Here is a 24,893-nt window from a genome sequence, read left to right on the forward strand (position 1 = left end):
AGCCAAATCAACAAAATGAAAAATCAAGTGAAGGCCTAAGATGCACTCACGATGACACTACGAGCTTCAAATGAATTTGACAACTTGGAGCAAAATCTTAAAAAGTATTATGAAACAGTTGAAAAACATTCTAATAAAATTCAAGAAGAGCTGGATGCAGGGTACGCTCCCCAAGAAGACAACGATCAAAAAGCAAATTTTATAATGCTAACAGAAGAGGAGGCCAACGCTGCAAGAACAATTTTGAAAACGAAGCAGATGGAATGGGAAATCATAAAGACGGATGAAGAACTGGATAAAGTGTCCAATAGAGAAGAGCTGAGAGAAGAAGTAAGAGACAAGAGGACCCAATAGATGCTTCCGCAAGTCATAGCCGCAATACTGTGATTAAGTTAATTAAACTAGACTTGATGTAGAGGTTACGGAATCTGTATTGGGACGTTACCGTCGGCCGTCGTAGGCTACAAGAGACTGTGAGAGACTGAATGAGACTAATTGACAAAGGGGGCTTTAGGGCCGAACTAGATTCTGTAAGGGGATGGGAGCTGTGGTGCCAGATGGCGTCATCACAAATACCCGCAGCCGCCACCCGTTTTTTTGTTGAAAATTTAGAGCTCACCGAAGCCAACTATCAAATCGCCATCGACGAGCTGAAAAGGACTTGAAAAAATGGACAGAAAAAAAGAAGTGCCAATCAACACCCATTTTAATAAATTGGATTCACTACAGCCGGTGAAAGATGCGAAGGATGTCGCAACTCTGCAAAACCTTCAACTCACAATCCAGTGATAAATCTGCACAGGAGACTCTCGGCACAGAAAATCAACCTACAGAAGTCCCCTGGGGACGAAGTTAGTGAAGCTGGTCCCAAACTTCAAGAAAAGTGGGCGGAAGTAGAAGCTAACGATCCAACGAACATTGACTGCGTGCTAAAATTCATCCGTGAGCAAACAGAAGCAGCCGAAAGATTCAGCAGATTGAAAGTGACCGAGAAACCAAAAACAACACAATCAAATCTTCAACAAAATCAAACAACGCCTCCGAAGAATTTCATTCCGGGCGGAATGGTGCGCACTGCTTGGAACGGTGTGGCCGTCTCAAAATTTGGCCTGATTATGCACTTGTTCAACTCACGAAAGTCGATCACCAGACGGATGTCGCCATTTTTCTTCAGCGGAACTAAAAAAGGATGCACCCAAGCCGTCGGCTTTATCACTTTTCGGATAATGTTAGCGGATTCAAGATTGTCCAACTCTGCTTTCACTTTTGGTAACGAAGGGACGGACACTGGGCGTGAGCCTCGCATTGCCACTGGTCGCGCGTTCTCCACCAATTCGAAATGACATGGTGGTCCCGACATCTGGTGGCATGTTCCGTCAAAGATCCGCGGGCATTCGTTCATGAGAGTTTTGAGATCGGCCTGTCGTTGAGAGTCGGTAGGTGGCGTGCTCGCCACCATTCCAACGTACGCATGCGGGTAGGCGGCTGGAAGCATTCCCATCATCTGCTGGCTCCTATTGGACAACACTGGCTGCTTTAATTCACGTAACACGTGAATGGCGGTGTTCACTGATCGGGACACTTTGTCACGTGTCGTCCACACAATAACCGCGCTGAAAACACCAATGCTGATGATCGGGCTCCCCACTACTGTAACTGGTTGTACACCTTTCTGCAGCGCCACCTTGCTAAATCTCCGCTTGTAGAGTGATTCTGGGATGGCGTCGAGGTCAGCGCCTGTATCTGGGAGAAAATCGATCACAACAGATGATGTCCATTTTTCCGGATTGACAGCCAGTTCCACTAAATCACTCGCGTTTAAAGCCCCCACTGTCGGAGGGGAGGGGTCAATGTAAATGCCCTGTTGCTTCTTGGCTGCTTTGTTTCGGCAAACTTTGAAGTAATGGTTCAGTAGGCCGCACTTTTTACACTCCTCTCCTTGGGCCGGACAGGCCGTCAAAGGCTTACAGCGTGTCTTCGATCCGCAATTCCAGCAGCCCATGAACTTCGCGCCTGCTGAATTGCTGCCACCTGCTGGCGGCTTGCCGGACTTTTCTTTGAAACGCTTGTAAGTAGAGGTTGCGCCTTGAATTGCCGCAGCGTCACCTGTCTTTAAGTTCTTCGACTGCTTGTGGGATGCCTCTGCAGTTCGAATGATTGTTAGCGCCTGATCCAGCGATAAAGTCGCACCTTGTTCGAGGAGTTTTACGCGCACTTCATCACTCTCAACGCCAAATATAAGCTGGCCTAAAATGCGAGTTTTTTCACAATTAGCACAACAATCCGTAGCGAATTCACATTTCCGGGCTAAGTCCCGCAACTCACACAACCAGTCGTCTGCAGATTGTTGCACGCCTTGTGTCTTTGCCGCAAACTGTTGGCGCAACACGTGGCGGTTGCGGCCGGCATTGCAACGAGTACGGAGGTGGTCGATGATGACCGTGTGGTTGTCAAGCTGCGCGTCGGTTAAGCCCATGGAGAGAACTGCTTGGAGTGTGTCGGTTGACAGGCACGATAGCAGCGTGTGAGCCTTGTATACGGCCCGCTGACCTGCGTCCTGTGCCGAATCAATCGTCGACAGGCTAAGAAAAATCGTCCATTTCTTGTGCCATAGTTCGAAAGAATCCTTGTATTCGTCCAGGTCGAAAGGTGGAGGTTTGCCGTACGGTTTAAACGCCGCCATGTTGATGTGCTTGTTCCAAAGCCAGCCAAAGTCAAGCCCACTTTCGTCACCCTCCAGCTTGGAGAGAGAAAACAAAATGAAAACGGGATGATTGTTGCTGACTACTGACACTGTAACGTGGAGACAAGAACTCAAAATGCACCGCTTAGTGGCCCATAAATCACGATAGCTACCATGACAAGGAACGACTAAAGCATGACGAAAAAAAATGTTCAAACGATGGCTCAATGGCTGATAAATCACGATCGCTATCATGAATAAAGCCAACATGAGCGAAAACTTCACCTCAAACCAAAAGTTAAAGTCGGATGCCTTGGATAAACGTGGATGCAAAAATGTCTTCTTCCGATCAAATCGAAACAATGGCGGGCAAGAATGTTAGGCCACACAATAGTCACTAGTCAACTGGGTAGTGCCGTGCGCAGCCATGCGGTCGTGACGAAAACTGTCGCGACAACACAAAAACTGCAGTTCACACACACTTTGGTCGGGAAATTAACGCCAATGAATTGTCACAATAATTGCACGATAAATGTACCTTTAACTGAAACGACCACCAACTGCGCCATGTGATGAAGTCAGAACAAGAGAGAGAGAGATTGCGGCTCGGATCAGTATATTGGACGACCAATGCTCTGTGAAGAGCAGACAGAGACTGAGAGGACAGGGAAGGTGTCCTCTCCTATATATGGAGCTGACGGGTGCCGTGTTGCCAGATGGTATCATCACACAGCAACAACCTCACAATTAGAAATGGGAGTCGGAATAAATTCGACTTACCCGGTAAAACAAAGTAAAAAACAACAAATAAATTTTTCTCCTTCAATGACAACAGAGAGATAATACAACAGCCATTTAATTTTTGGTAACCTATACTACCTATACCTTAATAAGTGGCATTGGCCTTCAAAATGCCCCAAAAATTTTAAAGAAAGAAAAGCAACCATAGCAGAGCTCCAGAGATGCACCAACTGTTTCGGGGCACATCATGAAAATAGCGATTGCACTTCACCACGAAACTGTAACCGATGCGGGATAGACACCACATGGCACTATGCGACAAAAAAATGACTTGCAGATTTGCAGATCCAGCAGGAGCAGGAACATCCAGCTTCACAGTAACAGGAAGCGCGAAGCGCCGTAACCGTCACCAAAGCATGTGCAAGTATGTTTGGAAACATAATGTCAAAATCAGCGACAAATTTCGTAAACGACCCGGATGGTCAAGAAACAAAAACCATCATATTCTCCGACAAAGGGACCCACAGGTCATGGGTGCTTAAATCTATTTCAAAAGAACTGGTCGAAAATCCCTTAATCAGAGTAATCCAGCAAAAATAAGAGAAGCCACCAGAAATTAAGAACTTGATTGAGTTGAGAGTGCGGGGAACCTTGGAAGCAGCCCCAATAATCAATCTTTTTGCTTTCGAATATTATTTTATCACCAATACAGCTCTGAACATCAATTCAAGATTTGCAGAACAATTCTGGCTGAAAGAATAGAGATTGGCGGACAACAGATTTGACCAGATTCAAACAGAAGAAGAAGAGCCATCCGGAATTCTGGTGGGCATTGATCAAATAAACTTGATTATTAACAGTGGAGCATCAATTCAAGCCCGCGAGGATTAAGAGCCTACACAACACCATTCGGGAAAAATGCTAGGTGGTCCATCGTCAAGAGAAATACCATTTCGAACGTATCAACAAATCATTCAACATCTTATCTCTAATACTAATATCTCATCAGCACAGGTCGTGACATCATTTACAACAACATGTGCCATTTCAACTAAAGTCTAAACAGCCCAGTCGAAAAAAATAATTTTCATTGGAGACAGGAATATCCAGTCTCTTGATCCTAAATGGAAAAAAAAAACATCACCCTCAGATATGTAGCAGATGGACTGGAAGTAAATGACGAAAAGAAAAGTATGGAAAAAGACAAACTAAATACTGTTAAATTAGATATTTCTCTCTTTTGGAAATTAGAAAATTTTGCAACTTGGATGGAAGAGACGCAGTGGAAGCAAACAATTGTTTCGACTCTTTTAAAGAAAAAATTTCAAGAGTTCCAGATGGTCGCTACTGCACCCCGTCAAATGGATTAATACAAAGAAATCTCCAGTTAGCGGCAGGTAGACTCTAAAGTACGCTGGCAAGATTGAGAAACTATCCTCAGGATCTCGTTTGGACCAGGACCTCATTGGTAACCTGTTTGTGGAGAAAGCAGACATGGAATTTGAAGATCATCACATTTATGTGCCACACCATCCAGTCTACAGAAGCGACAAGTACAAGACAAAAATTCGACCAGTTTTTGACGGGGCAGCAAAGTCCAAATATGAACCAAGCATAAATGAAGTGTTGGAGACTGGACCGAACTTTAACCCTGATATCCTTTCAACTAAGATTTGTTTTCGGGTTCATCGCTAAGCCTGGATACCAGACATCGAAAAAACGTTTTTGAACATACCCACATAGCACACTTCAGCCGACGGATATCCGAAAGAGAGCCGCATATCCGACTGACAGCCATGTCCCGTACGGGAAGTTAAATGGATGTTCAATGGCTATAAGTATTGGTTGTCCCTGGGATGAGCAAAAACAACATCCTATTGAAATCCATAATACATCCAAGTATAGATATTTAATCACGTAAAGTAATTTTCTTTGAAGACGTTGAATTTTTACGTGTTTTCACAAAAAATATCAGCCGCAAAGGCGCGAACTTAAAAATTCCTTCAGGTAGAAAAATAGTTTAAAAAATTTTTTTGCCTTTAGACATGATATTTATGAGAAGAAACTTTATTTTTTAAATAGATATGGAATAAAGAAGGAAATATAAAAAGACGTAAGAGGAAGTATACGAGACAGAAAATAAATATTTATTTCTACGGTGTGAAACTTGGATGTCCGTTCTACGTCCGTGGGCGCCGATTTGGGTAGGTCTTCTAACGTTTTTCCGACCTCCGAACGCCCTCCTTTGCGGATGTCTGGCGGTTCAGTGGATGTCCGACGGATGTTTCGAACATCCGAGTGCGACATTTGTCGAACATTCGTAGGACTGCCCTGTGTTATGTGGGTAGCTCTACCACCCTCGGATGCAGAAGCAACAAGGTTTTTATGGCTCCTGGAGCCAAGTGAAATTGGCTCCCTTATGGTGTTTAATTTTTCAATTTTTGTTTAGATTCAATGCCATCTTCTGGTGTGGGTTGATAACTGCAATTTTAAAAAGTATGCCAAAAGCTGAGGTCACTTGAACAACATTTGACCCTCCCACCCTCCAAGAAACCTTAAAAAACGAGTTTTTTTAATTAAAGATTTTGTATCAGCAATCTCAAATTTTATTTTGCTCTTACCCAATTGTATTATTCTTAACCACACTGTTCTTTATCCATCTACCAAGTGTCATTTAAAAAATTTCAAAATTAACCCTCCCACCATAAGAAAATGTGTCAATACCTAGACATTTTAAAATTGATTGTTGTATTTCATCTTTCTGTTATTCATAAGGTTAGCATCTGCATCTGTTATTTGTTCAATACTATTTTGTTTTTGGTTTGGACACGGTTTCTTCGATCACCTGGAATAAATATTGCTGTTCTTTTTCATCTTTTGACATGCCCTTCAAGTCAGTCACTAACTTGACACCTCTTTCTGCACAATCGTTGAAGACTTCCATTGAGATTATCTGTTTTTCAACGTTTTGATACCCAATCATTTTATCCCAATAAATGATTGGGGAACGCATCCAATCAATTTTTTCATCAAGAACTTAAAGCAAATCAAATAATAGCCAACTTCTTTTGCCAATACAGTGCTGGTCCACTTATCAGACCGCCTGCCCATACGGCCAATCCAGGTATACGACCACCCTTTTGCTTGCACCACTTTCTGGCGCGAGATTCCCCTAGTTCAAACTTTTCTGTCGATAAACATGCCGCGACTTGGATTATTTTAATCCATTTCGAGGTATTTTGTTATGAAATCGTCATTGACCTTCATTATTTAAAAAGGGTTGGACTTTTTCGAACAAAGATGAATTTCGTCAGTCGTAACAATTTGTTTTCTTTAAGCAAAGTGTTACTAAGATTCAGTCATCACCTTCTACTTACTACTAATTCATTTGGCCGGTTATGCGACCATCCAATTATACGACCGCTGAACCAAGTGGTCGCATAAGTGGACCGGCACTGTACATGACAGCAACTGTTCCGAGAAGTCAACTTCATTTGATGGATCTATTCGGGGGGGGAAATTGGTTTTTACGGGAGGAATCGCTGTGGTTGGGGCTTCATCGTCGGTAATATAAAAACGTTGAGACATGAGCTGAATTTTTAAAAAGTAAATAGAGTATGCCATAAACCTTGCATGGTGGTGTGCACCTCATTTATAAAGGAATATGTATTTTATAAATTTAGCCAAGTTTCTCATCATTCTGCTAGTATTTACCTGGTTTTCTGAATTAAAATGGGTAAACAGTGCGCCCAAGGAATAAAACGGTCAACTCAAGAAGCTCTCTATAGTCTTCGCGGGGAAATAATTCATTTTCTTTGTGGTTTTCACCCCATATGACAACCTCATTAGTGATTTTTTGCAGTTCAGAACAGAGTGGAGCGTTTTTATACGCCCCTTAAGTAGAAAAGGTAGTAGAGCGCCAGTGGTGTATAGAAACGACACTAATTTTCCTGCCTACGCCAGCTGATAGAGGTTGTAAACCGTAAATGAAGTCTTCTGCAGTCTCTGATTTCAGAAACTCGGGAAATGAATAAATCTGGTAAAATTCGAAAATGATTCGGATCATTATTAAAATCTCACAGTTAGTTTATGAAAGGGTAGTGTATACACGGTTTGAAAATAAAAATTCCTTCTTGAAAATTAAATGTATAAAAATCAATGTGAAAAACAAGTTTGGGCCATAAGATAACACGGTTGGCGTCGGAGTGATCCGATACTTTTGGAGCCACTTTTAGAGGCCTATCCCATGAACGAAAAAATCTGAAAAAAAATTCAGACAAAACAAAAGCGGTAAAATGACATAAATTCCAAGTTTTGTGAATTTATGTCATTTTTTCACATTTTGCCATCCGAAAAACCAACTAGAAAAATACACGCCACCTTATGGAACGGCGCGGGGTGATCCCATACTTATGGAGGTGACTGTATATTAACCAATTGTATTTTCTGTTTTACAATGTGTTAGAAATTTGATCAATATTCGGTCGAATACATTTTTAGATGCCGCTTTTAATCGCAACCTCAGCGGTTCTTCATCGAAAGACGGTATCATGTAAGACGACGCTTCACAAAGAGGCACTTCAATGGTTGAAGGCAGTTTTTCCGTGATGGTTTCGTCATATCCAGCGCACGAGGGAAATTTGAAAGACGAAGACGCTTTGCACCACGACAAACCAGGCATTTTATCATCACAACTCTGTAAGCCCCCAACCAAACTTCTTTTTGAACAAGCTGTGGCCAACCGAAGAATCTCCTATATTGACCGAGCTGTTGGCCAGCGAAGAAACGCCTCTCTTGCATCTCGAAGAATCTAATATCTTGCCTTCGGAAGAATCTTCTGTTTTGCCCGCCGATCAAGCTTTTTCACTGCTGCGTTTCATTCTGCCTAAACTAGAAGTGGTACTTCAGGACGCTAAAGACAAGAAACGATAATTATCGAAGGTGGTTTGCCAGGTGAACTATATCGGCAGCCATTTGTATGAAATATGTCCCAATCCATCCCCTGAGAAGTTCAACGAATTCTGCCACATGATTGTTGAGGATCATCAAGAGGTTGCTGATCGCAGCTATGACGTCAAGATTCCTTCAACGAAATGGGTAAGCTACAATGCAGAAAAAGAGAGGATCTTTTTGAAAAAATAAGTTTTATGTGTTTTTTATATTATAGCATCAATCAGAAGATTCTGAAAAATCTTCAAAACAAGCGTGACTACAAAAAAAACTAAACTGATGGTATCTAGGCCAAAATCTCCCTCATTTGTCTCTAGTTGCATTTGTGTTTCCCTACTACACCACCATCTTCTATGGTTGTATATGTGTCCTTACTTAACCACCATCTAGCGACGCATCAATGGTTTTCGTATTTTGGTAAAGGATACCGTACATCTTCTGCTTTACGGCGGAATCACTTCATTCGCCGTTCCAGTTTCCTTTAAGATGTGACGCACTACATAAATGGCAACGAACGGGGAAAAGCTGGCTCTGAAGGGAAGTCGGTCCATCCGGTAGATAATCGGTTTGTTGTCGTCTTTATCCTGCCATAAGAATTAAAATAATCATTGCTTCGATGGAAAGACGGAACCAGCTGAACATTTTCTCGATATCGGAGGCCCAAACGATGTCTTCTTCTCGAAAGCGGGTAATGTCTGCTGCCGAAGGTGGTTGAAGAACTGGCCCGCGGATGATCGAATCGTTGAGAAATTTTCCTTTACTGGTGGCGGTGGCGTCATAGACTACACACAGCTTTCTTCCTTTATAAACTCCATGGTGAGCTAAAAGTATCTTGCGGCTGGATCGGGAAAAAGGGAAGCGTGGCCTTGGTCAAGATACTTCTGAACGGCTGTTCGATAATACTTTTCAAATTCCTGTGGTCGTTAAAATCGATTAAGCTAGGGAAGGACATCCGGAGATCTTGCAGGTACGGACGGGTGGAATTTACTCGAACATTGACGACTCTTCGCACGACCTATCCAAAAGCGGTTTTGGACGAGATAGGTTCTTTTTCTTCGCCAACTCTCAAATCTCAGACGGCTTACAAGTGGGCATTATCCAGCCCTATCCTGACGTCGACCTTTCCTCCCGTTTCACTTAGCTTCTTGTTCCAGTCAGTCAGTTCAGTTAGTTAGTGTAGGACTGCTTACTGTCTTCATGGTGGATCCTTCTAGAGAGAAGTTATTCTCATCCGCCGCTTCGGCCCGAAACTGGACCTTGACTGATGAATAGTGATTGATTATTCCGCTGGCTCCGTCCACAGCTAGAATCTGACAGGAGCCTAGAAGTTTCACTGCAGTGGCGAACGCACTGCGCATTAAAGTTAAATCACTACCTTCGTCGACGAAAATATTTTCGAACACCCAACTTCCGTCGTCGGCCATTACTGGAAGATCCAACATTCCCAAGGATACCTTTCGAGGTACTCCGGCTCTCCCGGTGGTTGGTCGAGCTCTTCTTTTTCTCAATGTCGACGGCCCTGCGTCTTCGTCTGTCAAATTCGCGGACTGAAGGTTTGGTCGAGAAGAAACTAAACTTAAGACGACATCGCATTCAGAAAATAAGACGCTCCCTGATTGTGTAAGGATCGGGTTAGCTCACCGCTCTGGCAGAGAGTAGTACCCGAACCCAGCCACGGGAGGGCACCCGTAACCAGCAAACAAGCGGCACATCTAAAGCACCAAAAGCCATAAGCGCGCAATTCAAAAAGGCGTATGCGCAAACGAGTCCGTTGAGCAAATAGGATCCGCTCAAGGACACCGTGATGTCGACACACGGGAAGTATCCAGTCCCGACACCGTGATGCTGACTCACGGGATGGATCCATTATCAACACCCTGATGTCGACACACGGATGTATCCAGTCCCAACACCGTGATGTCGACATCAGCCAGAGTATCAATCCCAACACGGCAATAACAGCAATAATGAGATCAATCTCCAACGCTGACTTCCGCCTTGACCAGTATAAAAGCCCCCTTGTTTCCCTTGTATAACCAGTCTTCCCCGAGCAGGCCTTCACGCTGGTAAACTCTCTTTCTCTCTTATTATTCTAACATTGAATAGTCGCATTCGTGTATCTTATGTTCAATCTTGTGTATTTCAATACAAAACGTCATCCTCTTACAAATTGTCACGTTACTAATTTGTACAAGTAAAGTAAGGCTGGGACGAGCCTTACAATTGAGAGCAATTTGAAATCGTCACAATCCGGCAATCTGTGCTCTTTCTCACACTTAAAAAATGGTTTCTGGTGAATCAAAAGAGACGTGTTATGTTCACCTGCGAAGTAGCTTAGAGTGAAAATTGTTTATTTTTCTACTTTTGTGTAAGACATGCAAATAAATTTAGTATTTTAGAGAATATGATAACGAGTACAAAGTAAGTTTTTTCGTCTCTAGACTTTTTTTTTTATAATTGTTTGTTTTATGTAATAAATAAAAAAAATTGTAAATATCAAAATTTGGGTGTATTTATTGAAAAATTCATTGTATAATACAAAGAAATATTCGTTTGACGTCCCGTCCAGTTTTTTTTTGTTTTTGATTTTATAAATCCCGTAACAAAAACGTGAAATTTTTTTGAAATCGGAGGTAACTGTGACAAAAAAAGGATTTATGACAAAAGTACTTGTTGTGAATTGGGAGATTTCTGTGACCTGAAAAAAAAGGTATTGACGAAAGTACTTATAAAAATGTACTTAAGGTAAAGGTACTTATTATAACTGTGGTAATTATGACATATATTACAAAACAAAGGTACATATATGACGAAGGTTCTTAAAAAATAAGGTACTAATGACAATACCCCAAATTTTTAAATGAAATACAGATCTAAATAACTAGAAAAGAGGGACTTGTCCCTGGGCCTTCTAACCCCACTCTCCCCTATAGGCTAAATACAGACTTAAGACTTAAATGAGACAACTATTATTTCAATAGAACATAAGTCATGTAACTGACATTTTTAATACGTATTAAATCTCAATAATACAAAAATCTGCATTTTTCTAATTTGTAACGCTGACAACATTTTCTAATTTCTATTTTAATCTATTTTACTCAAGAAAATGAGTTAAATATTGCTTCCTTCAAAGATTATCAGCTCTGAAAACATTTCTGCTTGAATCATATTTTTTTGGTATTGCAAATGGAGCTCGAACACTACTGTAACGAAAAAGCGCCATACAAATTGTATAAAAAATGCCATAATCTTTACCAAACGTTTTGTGTTATTTCAGAGAAGTGGGTTAAAAAAACCTTGTGAGGAATATTCCCAGCTTTACTTTCATCCCACCCTAGTCTCTTATTTAATCCCCTGTTGTGTGTCAGAAGTTAGATGGGCACAAGGGAATAATGAATGAATTGAGTATTATACCAAAGATGATGAGCGTTCTAATTCGTCTTTCCGACCTATTAGACTATAATTCGTTAGTGGTACCAGCAGAAAATTTAGAAAATAGAATACACTTTTGTCGAGGTTTACACCATCATCTTCTGGTGTCGCACTATCAGCCTCTGGAGTCGCACTACAGCTTGCTAACCACTTTGCTAATTGAACCTCATGTATTTTCATTAGCAAATCGTACGTCGTATTTACTGTTATAATCATGCATAATCATCATAATCATGCATCATGCATATGACCCTCCAACACAGCACCGTTCTCTAGATATCTAAGGGAAATCCATCTGGACCTTGGCGATATAATGTGTGACGTTGCTTGGACGTCCACACTACAACCAATTGACTACCCTTTTTACATCCCAACAACATATCCATAAGACATCTATAATTATTTTCGTTTGATATCTTATGAAAAACATGATTGTACATGGCGCTGAATTTGTCTAATGAGACAAAATAAAAAATTACCGAAAGATTTTTGGGGTAGGCCCCAAAAATTTTAAGCCCTTACTACCAGCCAAAGAGCCGCCAAAATTGGAGAAGTTTTTTTGTTAAAAATTCTGTTTATGCTGTATTTTTTTTAAACTATAGCGATCATTAGTTATTTCTCTTCACACGTTAGCTTATTTGTAATACTAGCTATATGTGTGCAAAATTTGTATTATTCACCAAGGCAGGTATGGTTAAATGTCTCTATTTTGAAATAATTAACCAATATTGATGACTCGATTATATCATTTGAAAACTAACTTACTAATATCACTCATTTTCACCTCCTTGTTCCCTTTCTTTGGATATGGCTAACAATTCTTACAATAGCATTTTGTCAAATAGCTTTTTGGAAAATATCCACCATATTCACCATTCTGCCACCGTAGCAAAACGCTATTAACTTGACGATATGGATGATTACTAAGACTAGCATAAACTAGTTCTCATTAATGAACCAATGCCTTTTGGTTCACATTCCAAGAGATAACAAGGAACGAAAAAATAAAAATTCCAAAAGCTACTTGACAAAAGGATATTTTTCAGTTTTCTTAGCCACATCCAAACAAAGGAACCAAGGATCGTGTTTTATAAGTAGTAAACTAAACGAGTAACAGGTTAAGGTTTGCTTTAGTTTCAGAGGAATTTTTTTTTTATTTTTTGCGTCATATTTAGTGTAGTTAATTATAAATTGAAAACAGATTTATTTTTTCCCGTTGTAGTCCGTTTCTTCGCCCGCACAACTTTGTGTGGGTTGAGATTTTATGTTTCTACTATTCATGTTAGTTCGTAAGATTAGCATTCGGCCAACCTACCCTTACATAGAGAGAAACATGCCCTACTAGTGGGCATCTTTTCTTTTGTATGTATGTATGTATGTATGTCTCAATTTATATAGCGCACTATCGCATGGAACTGAATCCCGATCTAATGACGCTGTTTCGTTTCCAATTTGGAAGATGTGATTGAACACATCACCGTATGTTTAACGTCATATCCTTGAAAGCAATCAAGGATCCGTGTGTTATGCGTGCTGCCTTCCGTCGGCGCGACTGCTACAGGTTTTTGACGGGTTCAGCTGGGTTTCGAAACCAGAGCCTCATTGCCTTTTTTCCAAAGCGTTGACGCTCTAATCCACTACACCACCACATCCCCAAATTTAATTATTAGGTTTTCAAATTGAGTTTAAGGGTAAGTAAAAAGGATTTTTTCCTTGAAATTAAAAATACAGTTTGTGAAGCAAATTTTTGCTTCTTAATTTGTTTTAGGCCAGATATTCAAAAGATTTGATTTGATTTGATTTGATTTGATTTATTTATAACGCGCATTATCCAAATAAAGTTCTAATGACGCGGAAAGTACCGACAGGCTAAGAGTCACAGAAAAAGCATAAGACACATCAATCGAAAAGGTGCTTGAATAAAAGAGAACGAAACTTGGGGAGTGTGGTGGCATTACGAACAGCAAGGGGGAGTCGGTTCCAGATGGAAGGAGCGACCTTTGCAAAAGATCGATCACCAAGATTAACATGGCGAGTGCGAGGAACGCGAAGTAGAGCAGATGAAGATGAGCGTAGGCTGCGTGAGTTTTCAAGAGGAATGATTAGACGAGTCAGGTAAGTAGGTGCGGAGCCATTTAAACAGCGATAGGTCAGGGTGGCAATACGAAAAGTGATTCTGTCGTTGACACAGAGCCAATTAAGGGAGCGCAGATTGGAACGAATGCTGTCTCTCTTCCTCACACGAAGAATGAGACCGAAAAGAAACTCGATGATCTAAATGCTGTGTTCATGGAAAAAATAAATCAGATTTTCTTCGAGAAGTAGCAAATTCATCTCAATTTTATTGCAAAAAACCTTCCTATTTGCGATAAACAACAAATATTTTATTTAAATGTACACATCTCTCCTCACTGGAATCAGCCTATGCAAACACGTAACTACACTCTCAATTGCACAGCATTACAATTCAATTTTTATAGATGTGTTATCTTGTTTATATAATAAATCTGATTTAGAAAAATTGGAACGAAGAAGGACAGAGGCTACATGTTAGTAATTGGTTAAACCAAAGATGTTGATTGTCAAGAAGTACGGTCCTAAACAAGATCCTCCATCTGTGTAATTTCTTCATCCAGGTATTTGAATGATCTACTTAGACGTGATACCTCTTACATTTACTGCATTTGTTTAATAGATTATGACGACGCTTCATGTGGTCAAAATGTAGCCAGAATGGTAGACATTCGCAACAAACGAGCTGCGCCCTACGGTAATGCAGTGGACCCTTTAGTAAAATTTACCTTCTCTAGAAGGAGATTTCTTGTGAGATAATGGTTTCCGGAATCTGGAATAATTACATGTAGCCAGAAATTCATAGATCTAGACTGTCCATTTTATGAATTACCAGACTTTCGTATGTTTTCCAATGGATGAAATGTATTGTTTCTAGTTGTAATCTTAAGCTTCTCAAGTTCTTTTTATTTTCATTTGCTTTTCTTGGAGTTTGAACTTATCACGAAGACATTATGTGAGATTTTCCTATATGTCTTAACTACATCGGCCAAATAATTTATTGGGTAGCCAAAACAAGTGGAAAGAAGAAAGCTAACTCTACCCCTAAAGGATGGATTTTCAGACCTGACCCCAATTCACATACTTTTCATTGGCGGTCAGCTTTTGCACTGTGGCATTAATAGGGTGTTGCTTTGCAAATATTTGATAAATGAAAAGCAAACTGTTAAAAGCCCTAAACTCAGTAAAAAGGAGGGTTATGCTACATGTAAAAAACCTTGCAGCAACGGTTGTAGGGAAGAGTTGGGCTATCATGCCTCCTCTTTTTTTTGTAATACAGTATATATATGCTTTGCAATATTTTAAAATGTCGCTAGGTAAAAAAAAATGCAAAAAATTTTCTTTTTCTATGCGTATTTTTAAATTCTAAAAATGTAAAATTATTCAGCCGATATTTTTATAGAATAAATATCCTTCTACTATAGCCGTAAGTTGGTCCAATGTATTCCTTATGGAAAAACCTATCTATTTCTAGTCATCAAACATTCGAAATAGAAACAAAGAAACTCATTATAAAATAATCAATATGATATAAAGTGTAAAACAAACATGCAAATTAATAAAAAACTAACTAACTAATGAACTATAATTAATAAAAAACTGTCAAGGAGGGAATACACAGTTCTCAATTGTTACAAGAAATGTGACGGCAGATTTTGCAAATAGTTCTATTTTATTACCTATAATAACAAAAATCGAGGTTAAATTAATAGAAAATTGAATAAGGTGAAAATTAACCAAAATTATTTCAAACTTGTAATTCAATTACGAAGGGCAATTTTGAATAGCTCCTTTCAACAGAAGACACATAAATCAAGCAAATAAATTAATAAAAAATTAAAAAAATGAAGACAAAAAACATTAAAAATTGTCACATCAGGGGTTACGGTCCAAGCAAAATTATCTTTCTCGGTGTGTTCCTTGATGAAACGGCTTTGAAGGAGTCTTTTGCATAATTTCTTCGTATTAAACACAGGAATTTTTGAAAATATATTCACGAAAGATTTTGTTTTTAACGGTTTTTAATACGACGGAGAATGTTCGTAGAACCAAATTACCACGTGTTGCCAATTCAACTGCCCCTAAATAGGGAGAGTCTAAAAAATTTAACTTTTTTATTAATTGTAATTGTACAATGATCCAAATTAATTAAACCATAAGAAATAGGAAATTATCATGATTGATTAACTATAGGGGAGAGTTGTACTAGTTGTCGCTTTTTTGTTTTTGAGCTCCCACTTCTTTATTTCTCAATATTTTTTATCCCCGCTAGGCTAAAAAAAAGAGGAACCAATTTGCTATAAAAAGCGTATTTTTAGTTTCTGACAATTTTCTTTGTTTGAAACCAAAAGAGCTTTGAAAATGAAGGAGGGTGGGTCGAGTTGGGGGGCAACATGCTCATGTACACGGGGTTGGATGGCCCATGTTATTCTTACGGGCTAAAAGAACACCTGGCGATGGCGTCATCTACTAAATTTTCCGAAAAATTTTCCCTCCCATCTCTAACCCAGCCACACAAGTTGCCCCAAGAAAAGGTTTCTTTGTTATTATTGCGTTTTCAAGCAATAATATTTTTAATAAAAATAAATATAAATTGGTTTCTGAAAGAAAAAAAGAATTTCCTTTCAGAAACTTATTTTATATAAATTTAAGGTTAACTAGAGAAGTCCACAAAAGAAAAATGAAAACGAAACGGACGACACGATTTAAGGGCCAAAAAATTATTTTAGTTGTTGTTTCCATACTACATGGACTATTTCCATAATTTTTTTAAAGATGCGCATTATCAAAAACTATAACTGGTAATTTTTAAAATCCAATCCCTCGGTCGCAAGAGGACGAAAAACGCTGGGTGCCAAGTTACCCACTACCTTAATTGTCCCGTTCTCCCCTAATCAAATTTTTTCATAATTTTAAATCTATTTGTTAGTCATTAGTTTAATAATGAGAGCAGAGTACAGGCAACACGATTTTAAGGCATGATTGTATTTTTTTTATTCATATTCTATTTAGAGTGTAGGGCTGATTTTTTTGGATATGGGGGTGATAAAAAGGGAGAAGAATTCACTTTGTTCCTAATATCCTGCCCCGCGGCATCCCCTATATGCCGCGGATAGGGACACCCCATGTGAGACCTTTTTTTGCGAAAAAATTATAACAAATTTTCGGTTTCCCTACAGCATACTTACATTTTATAAAATTAAAAATCATAAAGATAAAGAACAGTTATTTATCTCTCTGAGGAAAAATTTTATTTGTAGGGGGAATGTTTGTGTACTAAAAAATTCGCAAAATTAATGGAAAGTCACCGTTTTTCTCAGTTAAAACACAAAAATTTGATGGGGTGATCCAATACTTGTGGTAGTTGATTTATAATTCATATTTTCATTATACGAGATGGGAATAAGTTATCACTAAAAAATAATTGAGATCTATTTTCGTTTGCATTCTTTAGCTTTATGATCTCATTGTTTGCCGTGCAAGTAATGAGATACTAAAAATATAAATAAAAACCACATCATTAGGCGAAATATTCTTTATCATCACTTATACTTCCCACGGTTTCTCTGAATTGTTTGCCAAACAAACGTAGAAAATAGTTCATAAGAAAGCATTTGAATATAATTTTTTCCGCGTGATAGCCGATGCATTCATGTAGATTGTAGAAAAGTTTCCTAAAAATAAAAGTTCCCTTAAGAAAGAGGGAGACACGACTTTAATTCCAAGAGCTAGAAGACAAATTTAAAAATTTTGAGATCATGATTATTATATTTTTTCGGACTCATTTTAGCATTACGCAAGTATATCATTAAGACATAAAATATTTTTTATTAACTACTTGTATATATCATATTTTATACAACTATTGATGCTGCTCTCTCCTACTTAAAATTAAGTACACAGTCGTCAGGTGTAATAGCACAAGGAAAAGCTGGCGAAGTAAAAACCTCTTCTTTTAATCCCCATCACCCTCAAGCAATATGAAGAAAAAAACATTGAATATCAATTGTGACTCTATTCGTGATTATTTTGGTGTTTCGGGGTAGGTATATAAGTTAGAAAACTTTGTGGTAGCATTACAACATTCTCCCACATCCTCAGAAAAAATGCACTTCAAATTCGTTTACGTACTTTTCTTGAGTTTTATCTCCATTCACGCTCAAGTTGAAAATGCAGACGGGAAGCCAGAAGACAATGCTCGGATTTTCTTGAGTACTTTTACTGTGATCCTCTCTACAGCAACTTCGACTATAACAACTACGTCTGTTACCACTTGCACCACTTCTGCTGGCACATTGACAACCTGTTCAGCTGGACGTCGTCGTCGTGGTCTTCTGTATGACGAGGCAGAAAACCACGGCCATGCACGCCGTGGACTTTTCTACGACGATGACAATGATAATCTGAAAGATAGCAGTATATTACACTTTGACAACCCAATTAAAAGGTTTTTTTTTCAAATTTACATTTGCTATTACATAATATTCCAGAACATGACATGACACTATGTTTTCAGATCTGCTGAACCTTCAGAAACATCAATTCCTTCCTCCGAGACATTATCCGACAAAAACAATCTTATCCCCTTGACTGTTCAGTCTGGTTTCAGTCTCCCAGAAGGATTCCCTGCCAGTGCCCCTCGCTTTAAATTGGCATTCGGAACAACTACATTGACAACGACGACAACTTCTCTCTCAACACGTAAGTTGACCGCAACATGTGCCAGCACGACTAACTACTCTACTTGCTCTTAGGGCGAAGAATTGAAATGATCATCAAATTCCTTATTTTATTTTCCAAGAAATCATCGTTTTTTGGATGGTAATTGCAATAAAAAATTCCACTGGTTAAGATATAATTCGCCACTTATAATTTTTATGCATTCAATAAATTCTTTTTCCAAAGTTATTGAAGATTTTTCCAATATTGATTTTCCTTGATTGGTGGGCCGGGAGGGTAATGCATTTTAAAAAAAAATTATGTAAAAAATATGATCACGCTAGAACGCCGAGCCTAGTTCTCTGTCTTAAAGGTCATTTTAGACCTTGTAACAGGCTATAAACAGTTAGCGTTAAGGACGAGTGACTCTACATGACTAGTACCACATTAGTTATTTTTGAAACGTTTTGAGGGGTAAAAAATATATAGATTTAGGCGGGTTGCAAATTTGCCCTGAATGATCAGTATTAAATTTAACAATGGTAAATAATTATTCAGAGTAGGGAAATTTACGCTTGTCTTTTTTTAAACATCCGATCCGGGACTCAAAGCGTCCTTAATACCCGCTTTTTTCCGGAGGAATTTTTCGAGTCGTAATGCAGAAAGGGACTTTGAAAATCAGAAATAGGTTTGTCCTATTCTGAATCGCAAGTCGATTCTAACTGAATAAAGTCCAGATTTTTATTTATTTTTGCTATCCTAAGATACAGTACCTGCAAAACGCTGTTTTTGCAGTCCTCTCAGTACTACAGTTTTTAACCAAATGCTTTCAAATTTTGTGTGTACAGCCAGAGCTAGGGAAACGCGACTTAAAAAAAAATAGACCTGCGTTAGCTTTATTTCAGGTCTGATTTTGATCAGGTCGATTTTTTGAAAAAAGTCGCGTTTCCCTAGCCCTAACCGTTCAACTGGAAAAAAAGGCCAAAGTGGCCTTATTTGCATAAGGTCCTCTCGGCTTTCCAAACACTTTTACATCCGGTCAAAAGTACTTCAGGAAATGTAAAAAAAAATCGATAAAAAATCAGAGGTGTTCCCACTACCTTTAGCTATCTCCACACCAAATTTCAAAGAATTTGGTTAAAAACTGTACTAATTAGAGGACTGCAAAAACAGAGGTTTTGCATAAGGTCCTCTCGGGCTTCCAAAGACTTCGGGTAGCTACTGTATATTTAATTATTGTTTGATTGGCAGGTAATTTTAAGGACTCAAATTTCGGCAACAACAGGTTACAGGTCTTCACGGAGAAGCTTCAAATACTTCAACGGACAGAAACGAAACATTCAAAATTTATCATGTACATTCGTTACGTGTGCTTTATAGTTAATAGGGGAGACCGGGCTAAGTGGGACATTTTCTTTTACGCTGCCATTTTAATAAAAATAAGAATTATGAAAAAATAAAAAGATAGGGGTGATTCCCTGGCATTTATTTACATTTGGTAATTTTTTCATTTTTTCGTTGATTCATTTAATAGTTATGTGATGAAATGCCAACATGAAAAAATGACGAAAAACAAAATATGAAGGGTGAAACGGAACAGAGCCAGGGGTAAAATGGAACATCGTTTTTCTCTGCAACGGCTTAATTATATTTATTAAATAATGCACTGGTGAAAAGGAAATTCATTTCCCTTTCAGAAGTACTGTATTTTTATTTATTTTATAAAGTAGAAGTGTAGATACTATCAAAAAAGTTTTTTCGATCATTTTTCCTTTGTTTTTGTTGCCAGGGGGCGTTTTTCTGGAAATAACGTTGATCTGGAAATACCTGTTTTACCCCGTTTTCCATGTCCCGTTTAACCCGAACCCAAACAACATTAAATAAACTAAATTATTAAATACTTAGGAATCCATTACAAAAACAAAATTTACCACCTTAAACTAGAATAAAATTGCTATCAAATAGCTATCTTGGTTTTACAAAAATATTGATTTTTGTACCAATAAAATAAAAAACTAAACGCCTTAAATATTTTTTCTGATTCCCATTTTTAAAATTTCCCATAGAAAAGAAAAATAAATCACAATTTCAAGAAATAAAGTTTGTATGATAGATAAAACGTAATTTAACATACTCTGTATTTAAACGAATTTTACATGTTTTAATTGCCTTGTACATCATAGCCCCGTGTCCCACATAGCCCCGGTCTCCCCTACTTTTAAACCTTGTCGTATTTTTGCAAAATTGTTCTCAAGATGTTCATAAACCCATGACAATAATTGAATGTGCGATCAAATAAACATATTCAGTCACATTCCCAATGCAAGTCAACCAGTTTCCTATGCACTTTACTTACTTAAGGATTCAGGGAGGTATGCACAATTTTCTTTAGTAATACACTGTCACGTAGTGGTTGGCCAACTTCTCTAAATTTGCTAGCGGTGAAGATAAACTTGTTGATGTTGCCTCTGATCCCTTTGTTTTGTGTAGTATGGAATGGGCAAATTATGAGATACGGTTTTCCACTGAATTGTATCCAAATCTGTACCTGCGTTGTATTTAATGTCGTACATCTTTTGGTAGTAAACGTGCCCCAAATCTCCAGCCCTCGCTGCATATTGGTTGGCCATTTTAACCACATTTCCCTGAGAGTTGGGATGCCATATAAGTTCTGTTTGAGAATCGGATCAGTGCTTGCCATGATGTAATTGCGCACTGTAATGCCCTTCATCTTAAAGGCGATGTCTGCTTGGTCATTCCTTCTTCGTTCTAAGGAAATATAGGCCAGTTTGTATTTAGCGACTGTGGAAAATATTAGATACAGATGAAGTCGATCAAATGAATGCAAATGTGACAATGGCACGCAATAAAAAATTTAATTATAGGAATGAATTTTCAGGGCGAATGTGCATTGAAACAGAAAAAATTAATTTTGTGCATGATTGAAGTTACATGATTACTGAAATCATTGAGCTCGTCTTATGGAATAAAATGATAGTCATTTTGCGACTGAAAATATGTAAAAAAAAGATGAGTACTAAAAATAATCTTCAATTTGCTTAGCACGACTGTCGCTAGGCTTAAAAAAGAGGAAAAATTTCTATCAAAGCGTGTTTTTAGTTATGACAAATCTCTTTGTTTAAAACGAAAAGCGCTTTGAAAATGAAGTGGGGGACGCTTTGAGTCGAGTCGCGGGATAAATTGCTCGTGTAAGTGGGGTAGAATGGCCCAGGTTTTTTTTATGGGCTAAAATAACACCTGGCGATGGCGTCATGAAGTAAATTTTACGAAACTTTTTTCCTCCTATTTCTAACCCAGTAAGACAATTTGTCCCGAAAAAAGAGGAAAGAATTTTTTTTGAAACTTATTTTTTCTAGATTTTAAGTTAATTAGGGAAGTCTACAAAAGAAAATGAAAACGAAATGGACGACAAGATTCAAGGGCAAAAAATTATTTTTTATTTTTTGTTCCCATAAGACATTTCAGTAATTTTTTAACATATGCGCATAAGTAAACAACATAGCAGGTAATTTTTAAAATGCAATCCCTCAGTCGCAAGAGGACTAAAAATGGTGGGTGCCAACTTACACACTACACTACTTTCTCCACCCTCCCCTATATGGATACTGAAATCATTTCGATTGTTGCATGAAATGAGAAGATAAAATCTGAGCATGAAAGGTGGTTCGTGAATACTGACATTTAAATCTCAAGGTGGCTATGTCCGACTAAATTTACATGGATACTCAAATCGTTGCAACTTTGGCTTGGATTTTCAATAATAAAGTCTGATTACGACCGAGGGTATGTGAATACTTAAAAATCTTAAAGTGATTGTGCAGGTGTTACCACAGCACGCAAGTTACGGAACGGAAAACACAAAAAACGGCGAGTTTGTCGATCCAATGTATTCCGAGACGTGCTGCCGGTTGCCAGACAACAGCGATGAACACGATGACAAAACACGGGACAAATCGGTCTTTGGGGGGGGGGGGGACAAATTCGTCACCGGACCACGCGACTGACGAAAAGAGTTGGAAAGTATCCAGTAAGGAGATCCCGCGACGGGCTCTAAAAATTACGGGACGCACACACGAGATACACGCGCACACACACACACACACACACACAGAATTTGAATAAAGACAAAGGTACATATACGTATACAAATGTTTTAATTAAAAAACACGATTTTTTAAAGGTTTTTTGGAGGGTGGGAGGGTCAAATGTTGTTCTAGTGACCTCAGCTTTTGGCATACTTTTTTAAATTGCATTTATCAACCCACTCCAGAAGGGGGCATTGAATATTTTAAAAAATGAAAAATGAATTACCTTAGGCGAGCAGAAATGGAGGAGACTTGAGCGGAGATGTGTGTGGCGTGACGAAAAATTCTCCAATTCCCTTACCCCTTGCATGGCGTTGCCAGATCTAAATTAAATCGGACACTCTTGGCAGGCTCGGGAAATCCAAAAGCAAGAATGTACATGGATACTGAAATCATTGTGATTGTTGTATGAAATGAGAAGATAAATTCTAAGTATGACTGGTGGTACAGTATCTTACACAGTATCTTACACAGTATCTTAAAAATCCGACCACCCTATGTTAAGCGCTGGATTGCTTAAGCTAACACTAGAGGTGGAGTCGGAGTGGTCTCAAACCTGTTTGTTTGTAAAAATTATACGAAGACTCTGAAGTAATTCATACATTCTACGGAAGAATTTTGACGACAGGAAGTAAGTGCCTTCATCGTTTACCATATTGTTATGTTTATTGCTTCGTCGATACATGTTTAAAGGTGACAAGGATCTATTGAGATCCTTCACTGAATCACAATGCTGCCGTCTAAGAGAATTGGCCGTTTAAAAAAAAGAATTGCCAATTCAAGACGAATTCGAGTTACACGTCAGTATATTTTTGCAAAATATACAAAAATATTAGTAAACCAATGCCCTGACCCAGACTGCATTTTTGATCTCATCCATTGCGGTAAACATGTCAGAAATACAATACTGGTTGACACATGGGACAACTCATTCGGCCTTCAATGTTGATTATTCCAGCCAATATTCCACCGAGATCAACGCAAATCAGGCACAAGATGAAGCTAAAGATCGTGTAGTGTCAGGGGTTTTATGTTGGAACTATAGTGAGAATTTGATCCATATCGTATTCTATGACTCTGCATCACAAATTCCTTTATTACTCAAAAATCGGTAGTACAGCGATTATAAGGAGCAAAACTTCTTTATACGTTTTCAATAGCGCCATTCAAACCAAATTCATCGTTCTAAACCGTTTTTAGAATATTTGTCTTCTGAGCCTAGATATAAACCACTGAAATATCTAAAAATGTTGCCCGGGAAAACTCAAATTCCTCAAATTCCAACTGAAAACTGTGATAATCAAATACAAATTACAATTCTTATTTGGAAATCATACTTTTAACAATACTGAAATAACTAATTGGGCATGCATTACTTGTCAGATGAATGATTGATCTCAGATAACAAGAAAGATAATCAGGTGAAAAGATTTCCTAAGCTTACAGAAATTCAGTATTAATAATAATAATAATAATGTATTGCATTTGATATTTGGTAGCGCCTTTTCCAAATGAGTGATCAAGGGCGCTACTAGCTCTGACAAAATAAAAACATGGAGATATCAGTTAACATAGGCCGCATTGAATAAAAAGGTTTTCAGTTTGGATCTGAACTATGAAAGGGAAAATTGAGAAGTGTGGGGATAAAAAGCTAGCAGGCGCAGCTCAACAGGGAGGAAATTCCATATCCGAGGAGCAGCAACAGAAAAGACACAGTCGCCAAAACTCTTCGAACGGCTACGGGGGGAGAAAAGAATAAGCTGGGATGAGGAGAGAGTGTCACGACCAGATTCACGTAGTTTGATTAGGTCAATAAAATACAGGGGAGCCATTCCGATCAAGCAGCGGAACACAAGCGATGCTATCTTGAACACTATTCGCTGGATAACAGAAAGCCAGTGGAGGGAACGAAGAACCGGGGTGATGGATTAACAACGATGAACGCTACAAATTAGTTGAGCTGCAGAATTTTGTACTCGCTGAAGTTTGGTGCGGGTAGACCGACGAGTAAAGCATTGCCATAGTCTAGTTGCGACAGAAAAAAGGCCCAGACCAGCTGAACGACAGTATTCGCAAGAATGTTGGTTAACTAATGTGAAGATTTATATGTTGTGGGTCAATTTCTGAACTTGGCCCTGTGCTGTTTCCGTATTTTCCTTTAATATAATGAATTACATGAGCGAAATTCAATGTTGGCTGAATGTTGGAAATGATGGTAGACTTGTATTTGCATACGTTGATATCTG

At 38.6% G+C, this 24,893-nt stretch overlaps 2 protein-coding genes across 2 annotated transcripts; one reads left to right on the forward strand and one right to left on the reverse strand.

Annotated features, from left to right (window-relative positions):
* Window positions 1-1,027: 1,027 nt before the first annotated feature.
* Window positions 1,028-2,683, reverse strand: LOC124200511. Its single transcript, XM_046596782.1, has one exon. The coding sequence runs from the start codon at window positions 2,681-2,683 to the stop codon at window positions 1,028-1,030; it is 1,656 nt and encodes a 551-aa protein (XP_046452738.1).
* A 15,267-nt stretch (window positions 2,684-17,950) lies between these two features.
* LOC124199522 lies at window positions 17,951-18,790 on the forward strand. Its single transcript, XM_046595352.1, has 2 exons — window positions 17,951-18,329; window positions 18,399-18,790. The coding sequence occupies exons 1-2, from the start codon at window positions 17,989-17,991 to the stop codon at window positions 18,634-18,636; spliced, it is 579 nt and encodes a 192-aa protein (XP_046451308.1). The 5' UTR covers window positions 17,951-17,988; the 3' UTR covers window positions 18,637-18,790.
* Window positions 18,791-24,893: the final 6,103 nt, after the last annotated feature.

This window comes from Daphnia pulex, chromosome 8, assembly GCF_021134715.1.
Source record: "Daphnia pulex isolate KAP4 chromosome 8, ASM2113471v1".
Lineage (NCBI taxonomy): Eukaryota > Metazoa > Arthropoda > Branchiopoda > Diplostraca > Daphniidae > Daphnia > Daphnia pulex.

What these genes read in the sequence shown, in the direction of transcription:
- LOC124200511 (XM_046596782.1), bottom strand. Translation starts at nt 2,683, where the DNA reads ATGGCGGCGTTTAAACCGTACGGCAAACCTCCACCTTTCGACCTGGAC.
- LOC124199522 (XM_046595352.1), top strand. Translation starts at nt 17,989, where the DNA reads ATGCACTTCAAATTCGTTTACGTACTTTTCTTGAGTTTTATCTCCATT. An exon ending in TTTGACAACCCAATTAAAAG is followed by an intron (nt 18,330 to 18,398) that starts GTTTTTTTTTCA and finishes CTATGTTTTCAG; the next exon opens with ATCTGCTGAACCTTCAGAAA.